Consider the following 20,745-nt stretch of genomic DNA (forward strand, 5'->3'; position numbering starts at 1 on the left):
AAAACAACAGTGGGAACTAGGCTGGTGTCAGATCTAATCAAGTTGCCTGCCTCAGCATAGCTAACTATGGGGTACACTAATTGGCCCAATTGCGGATTATACCTTTTGCTACAGATTCAAGACAATAATTTAGTCAAATGATGGTTTTTATCTCCTTCTAATTAAGATTCCAAAGTGGGAAGAAATAGGATTAGACAGGCTAACTTCAAAATTTTGTCTTTTAAAGTGGTATGCACATTAGATATGTCTATTTTGCCATGTTTAAATATGGCAACAAGTAAAGGTTTTTGGGAAAGATAAATACAACTGTTCTAACTCTTATCAAATATAGCTATGTTTTCCTGCAAATAGTTAAGCTAAATATTTTAAAAATGAAATATGTAAATCCGTAAGAACACTCAGAGTATGTATTTTAAAAGGTGAACAAATGTATCAATCTTCAACACAAAAAAGTACTCCCCCTATGGAATACTTTTTAATCTATGTAATTTTTACAAAAAACAGAAACTCATAAAAGGTATCTTAGGTAAATTTTCATATACAAAAACTTTAACAAAGCTAACTGTACTAAGCTGTATAAAGTGTTACTGTCCTCTTAGAAATAATTAATTCTATTAAAAATTTGTGACATCGATCTAAGCTTTTTTATTGAGGGCCAAACTATAGGTAGTTAAGTTTATTGATGTGAAAAGCAAGTCTGTGGCCCATTAGGGACTTTAAAAGTTGACACTGTGATGAAATAGGAAGTTGGACAGCTTTTTTTGAGGAGATAAAGGGGCCTCCTTCACTGCACACATTACAAATGTTGCCACTTGAGAAGCAGTAGTCTAGTGATGAAAACTTCCTTGAAGCAATTTTGTCACAAGTCACATGTTGTGCTTCCCTACCTCAGCATTTATAATCTGGTTTTAAAGATACACTCAGGTAGAGTTCAACATCACCTTCCCAGATATGTTTAACATACTTTTCACAGCTACTTTCATATTGTCTAAAACTGTAATGTATTTAAATATATATTCTCATTTCTAATTCTACCAAACTAGACTCTACAAATGTCCATAACTCTTTAAAGTTTATTTTGTTTTTGTAAAGCTGCGATATTGCTTGTAAAGCACATTGTTTGCTACCTTTTGTTTTTGCCAAAGGATTTGGAATTGACTGCTGACACATTACATTTTAACTGTAGTATCCAGTTTTGAGTGATTCTATCCAGATCCTACTTTTTTCATCAATTTATTTTTTCTTTTTCAAAAGTGACTTGCCTTCCAAAGCTACTCTGGTCAGTCAAGCTGTGCTTGGCCTGCTCCTTCTAATATAGGGAAGAAGAGAAGCTTATATGGATTGTAGCTTGGTGCAATGGGTAGAGGCATATCACAGAAGAATAATGGTCTAAGTTGTTCAAAGAGGACTGACTTGCCTCAACTTGGTTTGCAAAAAGTTTATCCCCATCAAGAACTGAAATTATTCAAAAGGGGCCCCTATCTGAACAATGAGTGTTGAAATTATTCAAGTGGGTCATCTACCCATCTCTACAGCAACAGTTTTTTTCCAAGGGTTCCATAACACCCCTGATTCAAACTCTTTTGTCCCTTGGCTAATGAAATTCTTTATACAGAGCCTCCTGATTTGGTTTTTACAGCAATAGAAAGTGGTAACCTTAGATCTTGCGGACAGAAGAATCATCTTCTGATCCAGGCGAGAAAAATTCAAAATATTTCAATTAATAGATAAAGTAAATGTGAATTTAATATAGTAGAAAATAATAGTGCATATTTGCTTGTGTTACTGAAAAGAATTATAGCTTATTTCTAAAACCTGGCATGAATCTAGGACTGATTCAAAAAAACCTAATAGTCTTTTGATAAAGTGAAATTATGTTAAAATGGTCTAAACCTTTAACTGTATTTTCTGAGAAGTGTGTGTGTGTGTGGGGGCGGAAATTGAACCCCGTCCCCTCCAACAGTCTCCTTCATGCATTTGGCTTTAAGTGGCTTTTGAAGGGAGTATCTCCAGTTGAGAAACTTCTAGCTATCATGCAGAGATGACCCGAATGAAGAACTGGCTGACCGATTAACTATTAACTACTCTCAATAGGATTAGATAATTAAGGACATTGATGACCATTAATTAGGAGGAGGGCACCTTAATTTGTCACTTGATAGGGCCCTTTCAATGATTTATAGGTTAGGGCTACTTACAATTGTGAAGAGAAAGCAAAAAAAAAAAAAAAAAAAGGGAGAGAACCCTTAAGTTACCTTATCAAGTGGCCAGCTAAAGAGGGCAGAGGGTCAAATAAGGGCCAAAGTGGTCACTTAAGGGTGAAGTCCCAAACACCAAAGCAGTGCCAAGCCACATTGACCATCATTTGGTGATGAAGTAAAAAATATGCTAATTTATTGGTGGCAATTCTCTCTTTTATGGTTTCAAGCAGTTAAGACAAGTGGCTTGCTTAAGAGCTTTTCATTTGAAAAGAGATTAAACAAAATGGTTTGTCAGGACTGCTTGGCTGTTTTATGTCTTTGTTAAAAAAAAAGCTCAGACTGTACCAATGACTATCATATCATCCAAAAAGCCATCTCCCTTCTCTGAACATTTAGTTCATTAATAAATACATCAACTCTAATTGCTTAATAGTTCTATGTTCATTTGCTCTTTAGCAAGATTAAAATGAAATACATCTTTTGTATTACTCCCTTCCATCAGGACCATCTGTATAAAGGTCAGAGAAAAAAAGTTTAAATTTGGTAGAAAATTTACTAAAGGACATTAGAGTAAGTGATACTGTGTTTAAAATGACATAAAAGAGCTAAAGGTGATTTCAGTAATGCAAAGAAAATGGTTTCTGAATACTGATAAGGACACTTATCCTTCATGCCACACACAATTTTAGGCAGCATTATACATTAAAGTCCCTCAACTGGGGTAATAACATGTAGCTATTTTCCCACTCACTAACACAAGTAAGAGTAAGTCATTAACATTTAATTAAACATGCTCCTGACATCCTCAGAAATATGTATGTCATGCTTTGTTACTGAAGGTTGTGGCCTACTTCCTATACATTTTAAAACAAAATAAACTGTTGATGCATAATCCGATTTGGTACAGCTAGAGAGACTTATTTTTAATTTGACTGCATATTAAAATAATATTTTATAAAACCATTCTAAATAGGTGAACCACAATTAAATGAACATGTAACAAAAGTTAAAGTATTTCGCAAAACTAAAAGGTAGGACTTGCTCCACCTTTCGGGTTCTAAATAGTGAAACAAAACTGTTTCTCTTACCTCAATGGTGAACAGCTTCCTTTTTAATCTAAAAGCAAGGTCCTTCGTGCCTGACACATCACAGATCAAGCTATTAAGCCGAGGAATCTGGTGCACATGAATCAAACCTTGCGGAAAGGAAAAGTAAAAGGAGGAAAAAATGTAACAAAATGCTGTCATCCAGATGCATAAATTAAAGAGTCTTACAGCAGAATTCTGTATATTTACACACACTCATCCTCCCCTTTCTAAACTGCAGCTTACTACCAGGAGCAATGAAGCAAACGGTGCGATTATACTCATGTAATCAAGCAGAATAAGATAAACAGAAATCCTTGTGCGAGGAAAACTAATTGCATTTTGGTACAGAAGTACAGATGTAAAGAGGGATCTTAATACTTGTCAAAACTACAGCCGGTTTGTGTGTGATTTTCTCTTGTATTTACAGTAAGCAAATATGGCTATCACCTTGCATGCTGCCCACGGCACCACTGAGTGATCTTTATTTTATTAAATGCACCAGTAAGCAGCCAGCAAAACAAGGCTTATGGGTTACTGATAACCAGTGAAGCTGTAATGAAAAGTATTTCATTTTGCACCTTGATAATGACTTTTAAAAGTGTTGTAGTATACAGCATTTTAGAGCACACTCTTTGATAAATTTTAACCCCTGCATCATCCCAACAAAAATGAATTTTCTACATGCAAGACCTTTACATAGCTGTTCTAATTTTTTTATAACAATACTAGGTACACTGCTGGCTCTGCATTCCGTCAGTTGAAACTCAAGCTGATTTTTTCTGACAAGGACGCTGGATGGTTTTTGTTCAGCCTAACACAGTGTCTGAACAACCTAGGGGTCATTTTCCACAGTTGAAAACTAAGAATATTCTACAATGCTCTCAATTACTGGCCTACATTTGATATTCACAAATTCAGGGTGTCTACATGAAAACATTGCAGAGGCAAATTCAATATTACATTAATTTAGAAGAGCTATCTCACTTGAAAATGGCTACTGCGAGGAAACAAAATTAAGACCAGTGTGAGGTATTTTTCAAATTTTTACTTTTTGTTAGGTGGAATTACAGAAGATAAAGAGGAAAAGTTTCATACACTTTTAAATAGAGTTTTACAAATACTATCCTATTGAAAAGGGTCTTCTAAATCCTTGGGAAAATGTTATAAAAATAATCAAAAACCTCTTTTTCCAATTCACTGAATTCTAAGAATTATTTACATAGTTCAAAATGTGACCATAATGTACAGGTAGAGCAGCTCCACCGCAAACAGAGCTGTAAAATATTATTATACACGTTTAATAAAGGGATATCTGCACAACCTTCAATCTTTACTTACTTTTCACAAGTTTAATGCAAAACTGTAGGCTTTAAAACAAAATAAATAAATTTAGGATTTACTCATAAATGCAGCAATGTCATCAAAACATTCTATTGAACTTTGTCTATAGTCAGAGCCTTGTGTTATCTGCAGTGAATAATGCATCTTTTACAAAGAAATTTTCAGGAAAAGAAACCACACCCCGAAACCATTAGAAAAATTTCAATCCTGCAAAATCTGATCAATTTTTAGAGTTTTAGATAAAGAGTACCTATAAGAAAATAAAAACCAGTAAAGCTTTTATGTTTAGTATTATTTATTGGGACAAAAAAACAAAAGTATTTAACATGAGTTCTTAAAGTATATACAGGATAGGAAAGGCATATATTGTCCTAAAGACCTCCTTCACTATTAAGATAAGTTCTATTATATTAAATTAACAGAACTGTATTAGAATGCAAAAATGCCACATAGGGCCTATACAATAGGCAAATTATTTTTGCAGTAGCTTTTGTTCATTTTTTCAGCCACTCTTTTCTAATAATCAAATGTAAATTCTTTTCTTTTCTTTCTTTTTTAAAAAGGTTTGCTCTGATTTATGAAACTGCAGCCGGAACACATACAGTAGTATAAAGTGTTCTTCAATACCATTTCTGCTTCATTTTCTGTGCTCTAGCATGGAAAAACATTGCCACATTTTCACATGCTTACAGCAGGCTTCAAATAAGCAGTTCAGTCTTTAGACTAGAGGTTTCCATGGAACTACAGTAGTATCACAATAATAATAGCGGTAATTTATGCGCACACAGATCACCACTCTGGATTAGCTAAAACTGTTTGTTATTCACTGCTTAGGCTATGCATATCTTCTAATCTTTCAGAATTTAAATAGTTCTGCTACCCAAACTTTTATAAAATCTTTGTTAACTGAACCCAATGATTAAACACTATTACACATGTTGAAAATAAGTCACTAGAAAGACTGGATGGAATAATAAGGTTCTCTACAAAAATTAGTTTCATATTTATTTTTACCTTCACTAATTTCCATACTCAATACTTTTGAAGGAAGAATTGCCATAATTAAAAGCAGTAAACAGTAAATTATCATCTTCAAACACAAAGTTTTGCATACTGCATCATTTAGCAGTTCATTCCCTTAAATATATCATGTTTTTTCACGTTCTCTATTTAAAACTTGGCAGATCAGAAATATTGATTTCATGACAAGTTCAGCTCACTGGTCAGATGATTGCCAAGCCTCCCCTGCATGTGAATTCCCCAAAGCCTGCCTGTTGAGATGTACATCTGATTGAGCCATGCCCCAGTAATATGGCTTGACAACATGCAAGGAGTTGCCATGTTTCCTTTGCAGCCTTAATGCACTTTACTGAAAAATTGCCTAACTCAAGATTGGTTAGCAAGGAGTAACATTTAAGAGGTATATTCCAAAATGAAATCAAATGCTACTTCATAGTAGATACTCCAATAGGAGAGTAAGCTGCTAAGTACCCTAGAAGCACTCCATGCAGACTTTTTGCATTGCTAAAGATGGAACTTACCCTGGTAATCCTTGTATAATGGATTGGTTTCTCTCTCAGAGCCGATAAATGATTCAAGACCAACTACCGTATCTGACAAGTTTGTTACACGTTCCATAATTGCTTTATTCTGTAAAACATGGAAACAAAATATACATCCTCTGTGATGAAAAAGGTAATTAATATTCTGAGAGTAGTAAGTCTTTGTCTTCTAATGACAAACTGAAGTGAAAATAGGTCATCAATACCTAGAAATAACCAGAAACTAAAAAAGCTTCTAGTAATCTGCATCTAAGGGAAAACATGCCCGAACTAAGATGATCTGGAGAGAGAGCTGACTCCGAACTAAATTTCATACTTTTTCTAAATCTTCATTTTGATTTATGAATTTATTCATATTGAGAAAGATTTTCAAAGGCATACATAGCATTAGGTAGCTAACTTTCATTGACTTTCAATGGAAGCTAGATGCCCAACTACCATTTGTCCCTTTGAAAACCTCATCAATTGGAAAATGTATTAAAACATGATATTGCAATCTTTTCCAAAATGCATTACCCAATTACATGTTTTAGAATAGTATAAAAAGACAAAGGGTATAATTAATAATAAGCAAAAAAAAATTTCAGTCATTTTTGTTTTTCTTCTGAATCAGAAAGTACACTGTGGAACATATAAATCCAAAAAACAGTAGTTTCGTATTTCCATTTCTCGATATATTTTCAGTTTAGTTGTGATATTTTGGGCTTAAATCTCCTCTCTGATATCTGAGAGTGTATTGTCATATGTATCCTAAAATCAGCTACTCTGTTTGCACATAAATACAATACTGAATTTTACAAGACGGAGAAATATGCACATTGGATACCAGAATGGAGACCTCCATATTTAACTGAAGAACAAAATGTGCTTAAGAGTTTCTTTGTAGATACCACTGTATGATGAGAAGTAAAATATGATAAAATTATGATGAAAACAGAATGCTTCAACTTAATCAATGTGTTTATCTTAAAGCAGTCCCCAGAGTTTTTATACTCTGTCCTTGATAGCTGTGTACACATGCCATACCCACCATATTTCCAGAAAGTAGCAGGCCCAAACAATTACCCCCAAATACCCATTCCAGGTAGGAGGAATTAGGCCATCATCTGATTCTAAAGCCTTTTCCATATCCTGATTCTCTTTCTCAATCATGTGCCCTACACTTAGGGAGAAAGGGCCATGAGATTATCAGCTATACAAAGATTTTATATTATATATCAGAAAATTCCCAAATGCAAACAATGATTTACATCCAATATTTAAATAAAAGCAGTTCTAAATACATTGACACAGTCACAGATAAAGCACATTACACTGCAATGTATAGGGCTTTTAATTTAAAAAATATATAAAATATAAAACCCAATATCCCTCAAAATACCATATTTAACAACATACTAGCCTTCTACTTGACTATTGAGACACCTGCAAAACACATGGGGAAGGTGAATGTTTCTTCTTAATGTTGGTAGGAAAGTGTCTGAAAACCACTTTTACATCAACCCCCAAAATAACCTGCTTCTGCTCCACTCCGGCCAATCTGCTCGGGGCAGCAGGACTAAGATCACCAATCCCATAATGCCCCTCCCCATGTACCTGACATAATTCAATCCTGTGGATTGCTGACCTTTCAAAGCCACCACTTTTGTAGGGGCCAACATAGCCTGTTTTCACATGGAGCCAGACCTCTGTGAAGTCATTTCATGGTGAAGGGTAATTTGCTGTTGTACTCTGTCTTACTGGTTAGAAAGGAAATTCTAAGCGATCATTTGGACTATGATAATGAAGTTTGACTGCATCTCTTACTCACACCATTATTACATCACACCCTAATGACATATACTACTACAAAATTAAAGCTGAACTTGTGAACATTTTTCCACTCCACTACTACCTGGCCAGCAATAATGATATACATTAACCCTATATTTCAGAGGCTCTTGCTAGTGCTAATCTACAGGACAATTAGAAAAAGCAATTGTAGAAGTATAGTGACCAGTGAGCTCTGAGCATCCAGACACTGGAAATTCTAGAATTTTGTCTAAACCAGGTTCTTTGGCAGGCTATGAATATTATTTTTATTACCGGTATATTACCAAGCTGCACAAAAATACCAAATAGATATTAACAAATACAAACTAAACTAATAGTAAAGCAAGAAATAAACTCGTAATCATACTATACTTAAAAACAGTTATCAAAGGCCATTACATGCAAATTTTGGTAAACTGTATGTTATAAATGGTGTGGTAAGCTATTTTAGGTACAGAAGATGCTCAGGCATCATCAAGACGACCACAACATGCAAAGAAATAGAAATTATAAAAATAACAGCCACTCATTTTGGAACTGATTCGGGAGACCATTTAAGTACATGTTTAAGTCCATTCTTACTTAGGACAGCAGTTAAGCATGTTTAACTTTAAGTTGATAGTTAAGTCCAATTGGCTTCAATGGGATTTAAGAAAACGCTTAAAGTTAAGTTCATGCTCAAGTGCGGTCTTGAATAGGTTTGCTTTCCTGGAGTGGGGCTTTAATGTTCAAGTTGGCTTTGTTTTAAAATATACCAAAACATTCTTCTGGTTTGGGGATGAATACATTTTATGCATAGAACTGTCATAACACGAACATGTTTCTTTCTATGGCATTGTTGACAAAGATCTGTTTATATCACATATTTTCCAGTTTTCAAAGTTCAGCATATTAATTTCCAATCAACGCTTATGTCAGCACACAGATTGTTGTGATGTATGGCATGCAGACATAAAACACACAAATCACGTTGCCCCATCTGGGCTTGAAAATTTAACAGAGCTCCAAATCTTCCTTCAACCCTATACAAATCTCCCACCAGGTTCTGGCGGAAACTTGGCAGGTCTGGAGATGAGCCATGGCATGGCTAGGAGTGGAGCCAGGAGAGAAGAGAATCAGGAAAGAAGTTTCCTGGCATCTAGGAAAGGCATTGTTTTAAATTACGTAAAACAATCCTGGAAAGTTCTCTGACTTGCTAGATGCTTTGCAATTTTTCTAAATTAGTTACTTCAGCCAAAATGTAATTATTATAGCAACATGGTAGCAATCCTATAGTGAATGTCGGGGTGGGTATTCCATTCTACCCTAGTTTCTAATCATAATTGCAGCCAGAAATTCTCTTCTCGACTGAAATTTGTAATGTTTGGTCTCAAGCCAAATATGTGTGTTGGGGGGAGGGAGATGTTTTTTGTTTTAAATCTGAAGAAAATACATATGGTCATCTTTAAATATGAGTGTGAAAAAATATACTGTAAGTTTAAAAAATATTAACTTATAAGATTTTTTTTCTTCTCAGACAATTCCAAAGTTGCTTTGTCATACTCCGTCGTTCTTGACATTTATGTAGTCCTCAGTCACTCTGTATGTTTATTTTTTAAATAAACATTTTAAAAGAAATTAGGGATGAATTAAATGATGTATGGACCATAAGCATATATGGAATTCTACTGCCATATAAATATATAGGGCCATATATGTTGAAGTTTGCACATTGACATTATTTTCATGGGGCTAGACTTCTGGAATCACCCCCTCACCTACCAAATGATAGTTCAAGCAATCCTGGTTCATCAGGATTAACTACTTAGAGAAAATCAACTACTTTGACCCACTTTGCTACCCCTAGTTTGCAAATCCTACTAGTTCCCTTCTAATTATGAGCCTCAACCTTCCTTCCAGAAGTCAAAAAATTCCCAGGTTCCAAATAGCCATCAGTTCCAGACAGCACAAACCTATGTTTTGCTTTGTACTTTCCCATTTTAAAAGAAATTAAAAACCAGGAAAATTGAATGCAACACATTATTTTAAGTTCTCATTCTTTATATAGCATTGAGTGAACACAGGTGAAAACTAAAAAATGAAGCTTCTTAAGTAACACCAGCTTGTCTACACTGGATTTATACATAAAATTATACATTTAAACAGGAACATTAGTAATTCACATTATAGATGTGTCATGAAGCCTTGTTAACAGCGTTGTGACAACTTAAAATTTACGAAGTTAAAGATATTCAGAAGCTTCAATTTTCATTATGACCTTTGTATTAACATAATTTTTGACATTTAATTCTATGCTCCATTTGAAATGAAGGACTGCAGTACAATGTCGCTTTCCAAACAAAGGTTAGAAGTGTCCTTTGGTGAGAGGGACTTCATTTGGCGGTTACCCTGCTGAAAGACATTGCAGTTACCCCAACATTAAGTTTCTTTAAATCGTGATATAAGGTGTTTATATTGAATCAAAATCAAATTAAAAAAAGTTTAAAAAGTGTTTCATTATCTACAAAGGTTAATTAAAGAAACCACAGAATAATTAGCAATGGATGTACAAAACTATTTAAAACAATGAAATAACATACAGTTCATATGCAGCACAGCCCTGGATAAGAGTACAAAACTTTCAATCATTCAACATTTACATTTTAGTTGCTTTTGTCCATGGTATTTAGTTGGTAAATTTCAGCATAACAAGCAAAGAAATACTGGTTATTATCTCCATATATTGGGGATACTCCCATAAAAGTTTGTAGTTGAACAGGCATTATTTGATAATGGATGTGTAAGCCATTGTAGGTCTCCACAGTAGTTAAATCTGTAGTTGTATGGATTTCTGCCATCACCAATAGGTGATTCTTTAAAATCCTGACACTTTACAGAAAAGGATATGAAAGGTACAGAAATCAATCAGAAGGGTGTAGCTTAGGTAAAAATAATTAGTGTTTGATTTTTGCACTAAAAGCAGATTTAGATGTACTTTCCCTAAGTTTTTAGCACAGCATCCAAAGTAGACTATGACTATTACAATCATTTGTTTATTTCTCGTGCCTTACATTCTATGTCATGGAGCTGAATTAACTAGTGATACTATAGCAGTTGTAACCTAAGTTAGGGCAGTAAGAAAAACAAGCTCTGTGTAATTCTTAGAATAAATAAGTCTTGACATTTTCTGAAAGGTTATGTGTGCAATAATATGGTAATACCTGCACAATATACCAGCACTTACCACTTGTCATTACTGCTTAATCCCCAAAGTACAGCTGAATCGAAAGGATAAATTATTAATACTTAAGAAACAACTAAATTATTCATCTCCATTTGTTATTAATTACCACTACTGAAATCATAAAATTACCCATACAATTTAGATCATCAATAAAAATTAAAGAATGCTTTTAAAAGTTTTCCCTCCCTGAACTATCACTAGGCTATTATCCAATAACTATTAGAGATTAGATTTTTATACTAATTTTATAACGAGACAATACTTGTTTTACCATTTATAAACCCATGAAATAAGAGAAATTTTTAAAGTGGTCTATTTTAAATAAGTATATTAACTACAATTAAGAATTGTAGCAAGTACAAATGATGCATTTATTTTGTTTTAAAGCTGAATTTGCATTTCTTGCAGTTCCAAAATTCCTACTAACTTCTTTCTGCATTTTTCATGGAGAAAGAATTTGATATCAGTGGCCTGATCCGTAAAAATCTATTTATAAAATGGATTAAGCAACTCTACACAGCTGGATGAAGTGTTGTGAAATCTATGGTGAATGGCAGAAGCCCTGAAAAATATATTCCAGGGGATTTCTACAAATCTGTGTGGCCTTCTGAAGTGAACATACTAGATTTAGGCCCTAACCCAGCAATTTGATGCAAACCTCCATCTTGTGAAGAGCCCTATACTGCCTTCACTAGGATTATGACCAGGTGTAGGGGACTGCTCACAGGGATCTGATTGCAAAGGCCTTACTTATTGTTCATGGGTTCCCCTAATTTTTGCTCGCACCCATGTCGAGTTTATACTGGTTTACAATCATACTATGAATAGTACTTTCAAATAATTTCATGTGCCCAACAGAAGAAAAGAAAAGCAAGAATATCTATAGTAAAAACTCAAACACCTAAACACATTAGATATCTTCATCAAAAATGGTAAAGGAATGGGGAAGGTATCATTTGACCAAGGCATAAGAGTAGTATTAATTATGAATTTTGTTTTTGTGTTATTCTGTTAGAGCTTCTTTTAATAATGATGTTATTAATTTTAATACCTTACATGTATATAATATCTTTCATCTGTAGAGCAATGTGCTTTACAAAAATTTATTCATTAACTGTGACAACACCCATGTGAGGTAGACAAGGAAATATATTTTCACATACCGCTGAAATGCAGCCACCTCTGTGATAGGACACAGAAGTGAATTCAGTAGTGCACATTAACACTAACAGTGCACATTAGCACTAACAGATTAATACCATATTTGAAAATACTGGATATATCTGAAGTAAAAATTTAGCTAGGAGATCAGAATTAAACACCCGACTCCTACTGAACACGTCATGGGATCTTTGGTGAATATGAGTTGTCCGGGCCTATTTATTATTATTGTTATAACCTGCATCATCATAGAGTCTGAAAACCCTACAACATTAAAAATACTTTATCTATCCTATCTTCTAGAAGGAAGACCTCCACAGCTTTCTTATACTGAATAGATCTGGTGATTAATATGTGTGTCAGACATGTCTGACTAAGTTATTTTGGGAAACATCCACATTAGCAGTTGAGTTTTACAACTTGCCCTAAAAGGTGGTGAAATTTAGAGCTTAGCCTTACCTCTAGCGGGAATTCCATAATTGTAGAACTTGCACCAAAAACTTCAAAACATGGCTCTATTAGCCACAGAGTTCCACCACAGCACAAGTAGATGCAGCAAAGAGAGGAGCTAAAAAAAGCGATCAGTGAGCTATCAGGGTCTTATCTACTTAAGATCTTAACACAGCCTCAACTATAAAATATAAAGACCTTGAAACAGAAACAGAACTGAATTGGCATCTGTCTCAGAGTGTGGAGCACACATAGTGTAGGGAGAACAGATGTGTTCCTGTTCCTGAATCTTGCTCATTTGGCAAGCCTCTGCATGCTGTGCCAACTGCAACGTTCAAGGTCCTTTAGGGTCAGCCCTACATATAGAGCAGTAGTCCATTCTGGAGATGACAATGGCATGTATCACTTTCAGTAAGCTTGCATTACAGGAAAAATGGTCAATCAAAAGTCCAGCTGAAGATAATAGAGGCATTTATAACTTCTGCTGCTCTCTGGGCATTCAGAAGTAATGAAAAGTCTAGTAGTTTCCCTTCATCCAATCATCACACCATGAAAGGAACTGCAGAAGAGGTCCAGACCTGCAAGATGTGTAGAACCAGGGGACATCTGTATATTGATGGCACTTGAGTTTGTAGAGCGTGAGTCTCTCACCCAGTAGCCTTACATAGATTTTGAGTAAGAAAGGCAACAAAAATTCAGGATATCACTTCAGGATTCTGCAGCTGAGAACACTTGGGGAAGAGGAAGAGCTAACCATCACTATCCCTTAAAACCAGTGTGAAATATATAGGCGGAAGTCAATGTTAGAGTTTTACCATCACCGCCTTCTCAGTAATCCTATGCGGGAAAGAGAAGTTTAAGAATAGATGGCAATTTCTGGAATCATTCTTGAACCTATTTAAGAGTTACAAGTACATTGCCCTCTGTCAAGGAATCATTAACTAGTTTTGATACTATCAGTAACAGATCCAGACATCCTTCAGAGATTTTCACCAAACAAGAGAGACAGGAATTCATTTGGTATGTAATGGCATTGATGTCCCCCAATAGCTTTATAATTTCCTGAGGGACTGACTAAACTTGGTTACAGAAGGTAGTATGCTTTCTCCCTTACACTCTGGTTCTAGTTCAACAGGACTGATGAGACTAACCCAGTAGTAGCTGATCTCGTCTATGTCAAGATGAAAGCTCTGCATGACAGGAAACCCCTATCTCTGGTACTGGGCATAGAGAATCCTGGTTAGTTAGCCAGTTCACTATTCAAAACAGTTCCACTGATCACAACTTCACAGCTACTATGAAAGGAGAGTGACTTTCTTGTTTGCATCACATACATGGCATAAAAACATATACACACTTTGAGCGCAAATTGACTGGTTTTGGCTTTGGTTTTCTACCATTTTTATTCTGTACAGTACATTCATACGGTAGGGGGCCCAACAAGACAAATAAAGTTACTATTGCAGCATATAAAATCTATTTAAATAAGATTTTTCATCCATTCATCTTAAAATGCTTCACAAAGGCAGGTTAGCACAAGAAGCCTAATTTTACAGATAAGTAAACAAGTAGAAAGAAGTCAAGTGACTTGTCCAAAGCCATGGATCCAGTCAATGGGAGTGTTGGGACCAGAACTTGGGTTTCTTGATTCCATGTCTGGTGCCCATGTGCTAGACCATGCTACTACAAATTAAGCACAATGCACAGAACTCATTAGTTCTCTTCAAAGAACACATTTTTGCCCCGTTTATAAACTATGGCTCTGAACATCCAATAAGCTCTGTGTGAGTAGCCCTCTGCACCGGCATGGAGCTCTGATAAAGTCGATGATTGCATAACTTCAGTAGATTTCCTGCTACACAGTTTTAGTCTGCTAGTAATATGCTATCTTCTAAACTCTGTGGCTACACTGAATATATTTAACATACAGCAAGTTTAAGTGGTGCAATTGTTCATCTATACTATAGAAAGTCATTTGATGGAAACTACTGTATGTTATTTATATTTTGCTAATTGTCTGAAAAATGTAATATTGACACTATCACTTTGAACAATTTTTTTAAAAACAAGAATCCTATGCTACAAGTTGTTCATAGCAAGCTATGAAATATGCATGCAAAATTTGAAGTAGGCTCACCTAACAACCACATTTTGAATCTGCTTTTTCATTCTATATTTGAAAATCATAACAAAAATGCTGAACAGCATGTATTTCAAACTGCGTGACTTAAGGAAATCTTTAATATTCTTGTTGGGAATTGTTCATTATAGAAACAGGATTAAAAGGATGAGACCCAAAAAATGCATCTTTTGTTCTCATTTTGACTAAAAAAATTCACTGCGGTATGTTTACCAATTTAGAAACGGCTGGATTTTCTGCAACATGAGATCCTTAAATGATCCTTAAATGGAATGTATGTAATTCACAGATAGTCAAAGCACAGTTCTTGCCTACATAAATAATTACTAATACACAAATCTCAAACAGAGCATGGAGCTCTTTTTGTAATCAAGTGGCAGGTTAAAAATACTAAAGTTTAAAATAATTTTACACTAATCCCTTATTGAGTATAAAATTATAGGCTGTCATCAGGAGCAGGCTGGCAAAACTAGGTCCAGATGGGAGACTGCTGGGAAAAAAGCTGAGGTAGGTGGGAAAATGATGGGAATCTGATGAAGACATGACTGCTCCCTCTGCTGGCAAGGCCCTCACCTGCTTTAATTTTTAACAAATGACTAGCGTTTCTTTAATTATTTAGGATATAGCCAATAAATAATGCATAATGTTCCTTCCTCAGTCTGTTGCTGTGCGTTTGCACATTTTTGAACTCATGGTGCCCTATTTTACTAGAATAATTTGTTATAACATTAGGGCTCACATGGTTATCAAGATACCATTACTGATATTATATTTTAACTGCACTTGGCACAGAAGATGATAATATTCTATTTACCTTTATAAAAATACTGATTTTGTTTTTTAAAAAGCTATGTGTATTTCATGTTTAATTTGCACACTTCATAATACTATGATTGTATATCTGTATTCTGTACTTGCTCATCATTATACAGTAATGAGATAACATAAAAAGAAACAGTCTACCATACAGACATACAGAATTGCACGTCACACCAAAATAGCATAGTTCTAGCACTAATATATCTGATAATTTAATATCAGAACTCATGTGCATTATACATCAATGAACAGGAAATTTTTAGAGCTGTTTACACTAAAACTTCCTAAAATATACATAAAATGTATTCTTTACTTGATTTGCGATGTATTTTAATAGTTGCAGTAAGAACATTTTAGTAAAAATCTGTTCCAGAAATCTGGCCTACAATCAGAAGCTCCCAGAACAGGAGGGATCAGCTTTTTCGCCCACTGTTCTCATCTGAATCCTGGCTGAAAAACTACTCCAGCTCCCAGCTTTCCAGAAGGCTCCATCCCAGGAATCCTCGCCTGCCATTTGGTTTGCTGATTTTAATCTCACAGGACTGTCTTACAGTGGTTCCACTATGCTGAACTGGCACTTGCTTCTAGAAGTGAGTTATTATTAAACTTGTAGGTCAATTGTGGCACTAACAACTCTTTGGAAGCTTTCAGCCACAGTGTACAATTTGCCAGTCTAATTAAATATTAATTCTAAGTGTTACATTTTGTGGCTAAGAGCTTTTATTTTCCATCATCAGTCTGGAAGAGAAAGAGGTTACAAGGCTAATTTAATCTTTTTTTCCCTAGCATTAAAGCTTAACTACATAGGGCACAAAAACATCATTAAAGATGTAGCATTCCTTTATATTACAATTATAATGTAATTAATAGAGCAGGTCTAAAACACAAAGATGTAAGTTGAGAGCTGATCTAGAAACTTCAGCTTTTAAAACATCAACAGTTCATATATAAAATGTCACTGTAACAAAATATTGCACATTTTAGAATGCCATTCTTCACAGAAAATACATGTACAACAATTTAAATAGAAAGTAGGCTAATACAAATTGTCGTCATTTATACTGACAGGCAATACACAAAAAAGATTTAAAACAACATTTGCATGGCCTTATTACAAAAGCCTATCGTACTATTTATGTAAAAAGCTAACATCACTTTAGAAATATAAACAGGATCTAACAAAATTATTTGCTAAAAATAGATAATACACCCTGAATTTTTTTAAGTTTCCTTTCTTCGTTTTTGCTTATCACTGTCCAAATGGGCTCAAAAATAAGCCTACTCCCTTCTGCTTCATAACAGTTGTGTCCACGCCTGGACACTGGGCATTATATTAACTACTTAGTCCAGCAGCCAAAAGATTCCATATGCTGGAACAGATGACTATCTCCATACTGTGATGGGACACTTAACTATTTAGATCTATGCTGCATTTGAAAACTTTAGGCCTAAATCTTGTTTAATTTTTTTTTAAAAGCTGTCCAATCTGTAAAATTATTTTCAGAATAGATGGATACATAAAGTAAAATGTTACTATGCTGCATTTAATCATTCATTTTAGTTTTATGATTTGCTTATAGTTTTATTTTAGAAAACCAATCTTATCCACTTTTCTATATTCAAAGGTGCATACACACATTGCATACAGAAGATGGTGGTAATTGTGGTGGTGGTGGTGAGTGAGATTATCTTTTGACATAAATAGGTACACATATGCTTCTGAAAGGAAAAAAGTTTGAAACAAGTCATAAGCAATATAGTATACTGTATATGCACATGCCTATTTCCATATGTTGTGTCACAGTCTTTGGTCATAGTATATATGAGCCACTTAATCCGCAATAAGTATATAGTTATGAAAAAAGCAAAAATAAGTCAAGTATATATGGTATCTATGATCCAAATAGCCACCATAGGATCAGTATAAAGTGGCTACTATACATTCTGGTAGCCACTTTATACTGATCATATGAAAGTACAAAATACTACAATTTCTTCTGCTACTTAACAAATGAATGTAACAAACAAATTATTTGAAAACAAAACTATTTACAGCAATTTTAAATTATATCTTTTTTCAAGCCTCTATTTGACCTTAATTTTTAATAAGCTTTTATACGTGTAGAAAAAAAATAGTATCCAGAAGAATATCTGTGTATCTGAAAATGGTTTAGAACAAGGATGATTATCAACCTAGCATATCTGCATCATAAATCCATGATACTCTACACTTCTTTGTATGGTTGTTACTTTAGAACATTTTCTACATGTGATTGTGTATGCAATATTAAGTTAACACAATAAAATGTAACAAACTTACAATTCTCATACTTCCATTTTGAAGAATGTTAAAAGGTTGCTAAGCTAAGGTATAAAAATTGTATGGCAGATGGTCGTGGCACAAATTTCTACATAATGGCCACATCTTCATGGTATTCAACATTTTATACTTGTGAACTCACAAAGTATGTTAGTTCTACAGCATGGAATCATTCTTAGCTCTTGTTTTAAGAATAAAGATTTCACACAGAAACTCTCAAGCTATAGGAGTTCACATCTCATAATCTTATATTAGTAGAAGTAGTAGCAGGTTCTAAAGCACTCTCTTGCTTGATGTATAGAGTTTAGCTGCTAAAATACTCAGCATGAACACAAAAACCTATGGACGTGAAAAGGTTTGTTTCTGAATTTTTTCTACACTGAAACATACTGTAACATGTATTCACTTCAGTGAATTCAAAGCAGCAGTACATTAATATTGTAGGAGATTAATTTTTAAACGTATCAGATGAAATAAAGAAAATAACACACTAAACAGAACCTCATTAGACTCTCTCAAGAGGAGTACTATAACAAGGCTTATTCATACTGACTTTTCATTAGTCAATTAATTTCCCCTGGTACATGCTGACTAATACGGTTGGTGGCAGTTCTTTCCAATGAGGTAGCTTCATATTTAAAAGAAGGGACATCTGTAATGAAAGAACTGAGATTCTTTCAAGGAACAAATTGATATCACCATAATTTATCTGATCATCACATATTCAAAAGTTTGCTTGTGCACCTGACTGACATGGAACTTGCTACAAATGTATAAAAAGCTACTGTAACTAATATTTTTGGGAAAAGCCTGACATTGGATTTGCAACAAAGTATGACAAGGTAACTAATTACATAATTTCTAGTAATTTTTGAAAAAAAATTAACAGGCAGACTTTTTAGTTTCTATCTATCTACTTTACCTCTTAGGACTTTCAACAGTGCCCATCACTGTAGCATTAGAGCCCTTTGTATTATATGCTACTGCATAAACACTTTTGCTATGATTGTACTCTACCATGAGCAAATTATCAAAATAAAACACCTAACTCATTTTTATATCATTTCTCAAATTTGGAAAGCTTGAAAAATAGTCCACTTGATCATCAGTCATTTTAAAAATTGACATTCTCCCTTCTTAAATGTACAACTGCATTTCACAGGCACAGTGCATTTTCAAGCAGCGATGGAAAGACTTGAAAAGTAACCTTCCATCAACTATATAAATCATAATTCATAAGCATCTCAATATTTATTACCTGTCAGACTGTTTCAGATAAGAGTGCTTTCAATCAGTACAAAATATCAATCAAGTAAAACTTGTCACACATCATGCGAATAAACTGGGTACATTTTTAGTGTCATTTCTCAAATTCCTCTGCCAACATAATCTATTCCTAAATTGTTCAGTCAAGAAATATGAAGTGAGAAATGTCCCTTTTGTCAAACACACAGTTTGCCACTAGAGATCTCTGCAATTGTAAACACTATTACAGATGACTATGTTCTATGGTGGATTATAATTTTACCAAGTAATTCTGAAAAAAAGTTTGGAACTTTTAAGTGACTCTGCCATCAACAGGCAGCCTTTTGGTTAGTTAGGAGTAGAGAAGTCTGAGAAACTTCAGAAGGACCTATCAAATCTAGGTGAATGAAAATCATATAATGGCAGATGAAATTCAAAGTTGATAAATACAAGGCAATAAATACTTGAAGGAGTAGCCTGAACTACTCATATATATCGCTGGGTTCTAAATGACTGAGGAAAAAGAACTGCATATTATTGTGGATAGTTCAATGAAAATCACTGTTCACCGTCCAGTGGTGGTTAAAAAAGCCAAAAAAGTTGTTAGAACATCTAAATATCTGGTTAATAATGGAAGCTATATGAATCAAAAGGCATGAAGAGTGACTGAAAAAATCTGGGACTATTTAAGAAGTAGATTAATAGGCAACATGAGGGAGGCATACGAAATAATGGATAGTATACAGAGAAAGTAAATTTAATGGTCCTATTCACTGGCTCACAATACAAGAACAAGGGGATATTCAATGAAATGGAAAGGCAACAAATTTAAATACTGAACAAATACACCAAACACAATTCACTTATGGAACTCATTGCCACAGTATATCATTGAGGCCAAGCACTTAGAAGGATTAAAAAAAAAACCTAAACGTTTATAAGAATAAGAACTTCCATAGTAACATTAGGTAGAATTATTTTTAAAATATAAGCAACAGAAACCTCACACTTTAAGGTATAAGCTAACCACTAACTGGTGGGATTGTGAAGAAACTTCCCCACTAAAATGTTATTCAACAAGTTGTCAACTATAGGTTTTGTTGCACATTTGTCTGGAGCCCTGGTACAGGCGATTGTCTGAGACAGGATAGTTAGAACAGACAGACCACTAATGTGATCTGCTATTAAAATTCCTATATTTCTAAGAATAAACTTGTTAAAATTTAAAACCGATCTGTGGGGGGTTCTTTTCGTTATAATCACAGCATGGAAACAGAAATAAGATTCTATTGTAGCTTGAAACTTATTTATCATTTAAAATGTACCCCCATGGAAATTATATAAATGCAATTTTCCTTTCAGAATCAGCTATTGAACTATTTA

The 20,745-nt window shown here is 34.3% G+C and overlaps 1 protein-coding gene across 1 annotated transcript in view; it reads right to left on the minus strand.

Moving 5' to 3' along the window:
• The window catches only part of ELP4 (elongator acetyltransferase complex subunit 4), a 263,164-nt gene that overhangs the window by 133,357 nt on the left and 109,062 nt on the right, over window positions 1-20,745 (minus strand). Inside the window, exons 8-9 of the mRNA XM_024194948.3 lie at window positions 6,172-6,280; window positions 3,290-3,396 (exon numbers count right to left, since the gene is read on the minus strand). Of these exons, the coding sequence (XP_024050716.1) occupies window positions 3,290-3,396; window positions 6,172-6,280 (216 nt within the window). The remainder of the gene's footprint in view (window positions 1-3,289; window positions 3,397-6,171; window positions 6,281-20,745) is intronic.

The sequence above is a fragment of the Terrapene carolina genome, unplaced genomic scaffold, assembly GCF_002925995.2.
Source record: "Terrapene carolina triunguis isolate 2854851 unplaced genomic scaffold, T_m_triunguis-2.0 Scaffold96, whole genome shotgun sequence".
NCBI lineage: Eukaryota > Metazoa > Chordata > Testudines > Emydidae > Terrapene > Terrapene triunguis.